Consider the following 4,499-nt stretch of genomic DNA (forward strand, 5'->3'; position numbering starts at 1 on the left):
ATTCTTTAAATAATCAAGAATTATATTAGGTTTATAAATATTTCTTAATCGTTTTTTTAATATTACTTATAATAGATTGTTTATAAATATATGTTATTATTTAAAATTTTAATAAATTTCTTATTTTTTATATTAGATTGTATTAGATTAAATAAATATACTAATCTATTTATAAATTAAAGAAATATATTATAAAAAATATAAAATATATAAGATGTAAAAAAATATCGTTTTTATTAGAAATATATTTTATATATTAATTATATTATTGACTTTTTTATTTTCATATAGTATTATTTTCATTAATTATTTTCATTAGTGTAAATGTGTTATTTCAAAATATTTATATTAGTATATATATTAAGAAATATATGAAATATCTTTAAATAATTGATTTTAAAAAATAAATATGCAAAATTTTAAATTTATTTTTCGAAATATAATGAATTTAATTATGTAAATATAATGAATTAATTTTGTTTGTTTTGATTTGTTTTGATTAATATATATATTATAATAATATTATACCATAATATCTAATTTTATCTAAGTGAATATTTCAATGAAATATTTAAAGTGAGTGTAATCATATTTATACTATATTAAATGTATAAAATAAAAAATAAAAAGATATTTTTTTTATAATGATGCATATATCTTAATATATAATGTAAGTACATATTATATAAAAATTTAAAAACTTTTCATATATATAAAAAATAATAAGTCCATTCTTTTTAAACTTTTTGTTTAAAAGAACTTTCATTTCATATAAAATTATATTAATTGTGATAGACATATAAAACACATATTTTTGCATATTAAATTTTATTTTGATATCTATAATCAAAACTTATTTCAAAAATGCTTCTTAACATCATATATGTATATTGAATCATAAAAAATGATTATATAAAATTTATAATTTATTTATAAATTTCTCTTATAAAATAATAATTGCATCTTTATTTACAATAATTTATTATATGATTCAATTAAAAAAATGACCATAATCGAACGCTATTATCTCTATTTTGTATTGTACTATCATATATTCTTTGGCCAGTACTAGTAGCAACTAATGGTAAATTTTTATGTAAATTAATTCCATTTATACAATCACAAGATAACTTTATTTTATATCTTGCATTAAGATTTTCACAATTTGATAATTCCCAAACTATAAGATCTCCATTTGTACTACCTAAACAATTAAAAATAATAAATAATCATATTTTTAACAATATAATATACTTAATAATTATTCATACATACCTGAGACTATTTCCTTTCCATTAGGTTTAATATCAAATTGAATTCTTTGATTTGTGTCGGATTGACGCCCTTCAAGGGAATAGAGCACAATACCAGGATTACGAAGATCCCAACATAAAAATTCATTACTACGTCTAACTACTGAAAATAATTTTGTTCCACATGGACTAAATTCAATTTGAGTTACACCATTTCCTGTCTTGAAAGTACATAATGGACCATCTTTATATAAACCTGACATATAAACACATAATTAAATTATTAATATTTTAATATTATCATTATTTTCATAGTTATATATTATTTATTATATATTATTTACTTACCAATATATTTAGAATAAGTACCAAAAGCAACTAATCTTGGCATAATTGGATTTTCTCGGATACAAGAAACTAATCCTATTACATTTGGAAAATCTTTTTTAAATTGAATAGTATTTATTTGACGACCTGGTTGTTCTAGATCAAAAATTCTTAAAGTATTTTTAAAACCAGCCCATATTTCCTTGGCAGAGTCAATAAATTGAATACTAAGTGCAGCTTCTACTTCATCAACTCTATTATAATAAAATAGAATATAATAATTTATAATATTGTAACATATTATAATATAATGCTATTAATATATATTTATACTATTAATATATATTTATATTACTAACTGATTATAAGCACGATATGTTGCTCGTAATTCACCATTAAATGCATCCCATAAGTGTATAGGACTTTCTCTACTTGTACTTAAAAAACAACAAGTTGCAGGTTCCCATGAATTCATAAAAGGATACCAACAAGTATCATATATAAGTCCTCCTTCTTTTACTGTTAATGCTGCTGAAAATTTTTTGGATAATAAATTTAAAGGAAATTTTTCAGAATAAAATTCTCTGGGAAGCTCATAAATTCGAATTCTAAAATCTTCAGAAGGTACTAATAAACATGTTCCATCTGGAGACCATTGACAGCCTTTTGTAAAATTTTCATGTGATTCTGTTGACTGATATTCCTCAGTTGCTTCGCATAATAATCTTGGAGAATTATTCCAATTATAATAAAATTGATTTGATTGTGTCATTTCTTTGTCTTTCATCCCTTTATTTTCATGTTCTATATTAATTGATTTTACATTGTTTTGAATGTCTGATATTTTCTCTTTTATAGATTCATTTTCTTGTACTATATCTAATAAATTTTCATTGTTTTGTATTTCTAATATTTTTTCTATTACAGATTCATTTTGCTGTATTACATTTAATAAATTTGCATTATTTTGTACTTCTGTTATTTTTTCTTTTACAACTTTATTTTCATTCATTATGTCTAACAAGTTTTCATTGTAATTTTCATTTACTTCTGATATTTTTTGTATATTTTTCTTTATTTCTTCTAATATAATTTTATCCTTTTCGGAATCTTGTGAAATATTTATATTTATATTTTGTGAATTTGATAATTCTTCTACTGTCAATGATTCTGTCTAAAATATAATATTATTTTATAATTTTTTTATATAAAAAATTTTTATATAAAAGTAAAAATTTATTAATAAATATTAAATATTAGTTTTACCATTTTTAAAACAAATTCTTCAGTTGTTTCCATAATTTTAAAATTCATTCCATGAATAATAATATATAGAATATTAAATTTTACATTTTTTATCTATATATTTTTTAAATATTTATATTTTTTTAGATATATTAAATTGCATAAAATACATTAAAATCATTATTTTATTTGTGATTTGTTCATTTATTATTTATAAATAATAAATTTACCATAAATTTATGATAAATTTAATTTACGTATTTATAAAAATATTTTTTTAAAAAATAATATCATTTAAAAAGAACATATAGTAGCAATAACAATTAAATTAATGAAAAATTTAAATAAATATTAAAATTCTAGTCTAATTCTTTATAATATTACTTATAATACGGTACTATTAAAAACAAAATATTATTATTATTTATATAAAAAAATAACACATAAGTTAAAAAAATATATATAATAACATTAAAATTAATTGTTTTCTTATATATCATATATGTTGTAATATAATACTTTTATATAATGTATATAAAAGTAAATTATTTAATAAATTATTATTATATTATAATTATAATTAATATAAATAATAATTATTTAATAAATTTTTAATAAATTATTTTAATATACTTTATTTTATTATCATTGTTCAATATGTTTTTCGTCAAAAACTTGATTTAACTAATCAGAAGATATAAACAACATTCCATATAGGGATATTTTATTTTTACTAACAACTAGTTATGTACTAGATTATTTGATACAAATCACTAGAAACAAATCAAATCACGTGATAGAAAGTATAATTTTAACTATAGTTTGAACAGTACAAAGTAAATTAATGAATTAGTAATATCAAGATTAATTTTTAAAAAATTAAGTATTACTTTTAATTTATTATTATTTTTTAATATTTTTGAGTGAAAATAAATAATAATGAAATATAATATTTAAATGATTTATGACACTTTTGAAAAAAAATATGTTTCAAACCTAAGAACTATATTTTACTTTTACTTTATTTTACAGATTTTTTTTAATTTTGAGGATATTTTTTGTTGAATTTTCAGGAAAATTCTTTTTCCTGAACAAAAAGATACAACGAGGTACAAAAAAATATAAGTATAAAAGGAGAACAAAGATGTACAGGTATAAGGAAAGTTCAAAGAATAATGTCTTAAGAAAAACGCACAACATTCAATAATCGTAAAAATAAATAGTTTCTTAGCATTTAATATATTGCTTAAACCATAGTAAGATTCTTTCAAATAGAATTATATATTCAGATAAATTGATTAGATAACTTTTCATTTAATATTTTTTTTAAATAATTTTAAAAAAAAATATATACTTTAATTTCTTTTGTTTCAATTTTTATATTATAGTTATTACCTCAATTGTACAAATATATATTTATTTATTTATTTATTTAAAATGATCAATTCAGAATGATAAATCGATTGCTATATATATATTATATAAATATAATATATGTAAATTTTTATTTATATATCTTTGATAAAAAAAAGATGATATTTTAGTTTTGTTATATTTTATTATTTAGTTTTTATTTAAATGAAATAATCTTATTAAAATTGAAATAGAATTAAATATTATAAATTTTATTAATTAATAATAAATGAAACAATATTTATTAATATAATTTTATTT

General features: G+C 17.4%; 1 protein-coding gene across 1 annotated transcript; it reads right to left on the reverse strand.

Moving 5' to 3' along the window:
* Positions 1–907: 907 nt before the first annotated feature.
* Positions 908–2,623, reverse strand: LOC102671792 (telomerase Cajal body protein 1). Its single transcript, XM_006611436.2, has 4 exons — positions 1,940–2,623; positions 1,602–1,834; positions 1,276–1,509; positions 908–1,204 (listed from the first exon to the last, which is right to left on the reverse strand). The coding sequence occupies exons 1-4, from the start codon at positions 2,590–2,592 to the stop codon at positions 996–998; spliced, it is 1,329 nt and encodes a 442-aa protein (XP_006611499.2). The 5' UTR covers positions 2,593–2,623; the 3' UTR covers positions 908–995.
* Between the last annotated feature and the right edge of the window lie 1,876 nt (positions 2,624–4,499).

The sequence above is a fragment of the Apis dorsata genome, unplaced genomic scaffold, assembly GCF_000469605.1.
Source record: "Apis dorsata unplaced genomic scaffold, Apis dorsata 1.3 scaffold_88, whole genome shotgun sequence".
In the NCBI taxonomy this organism is placed as follows: Eukaryota; Metazoa; Arthropoda; class Insecta; order Hymenoptera; family Apidae; genus Apis; species Apis dorsata.

Bases quoted from the DNA above. Each gene is read 5' to 3' on its own strand.
- LOC102671792 (XM_006611436.2), bottom strand. From the start codon at position 2,592: ATGAATGAAAATAAAGTTGTAAAAGAAAAAATAACAGAAGTACAAAAT. The intron at 1,510-1,601 runs GTAAGTAAATAA...TTTATATGTCAG, and splicing joins TACTTATTCTAAATATATTG to GTTTATATAAAGATGGTCCA. The intron at 1,205-1,275 runs GTATGTATGAAT...TTAATTGTTTAG, and splicing joins TGGAAAGGAAATAGTCTCAG to GTAGTACAAATGGAGATCTT.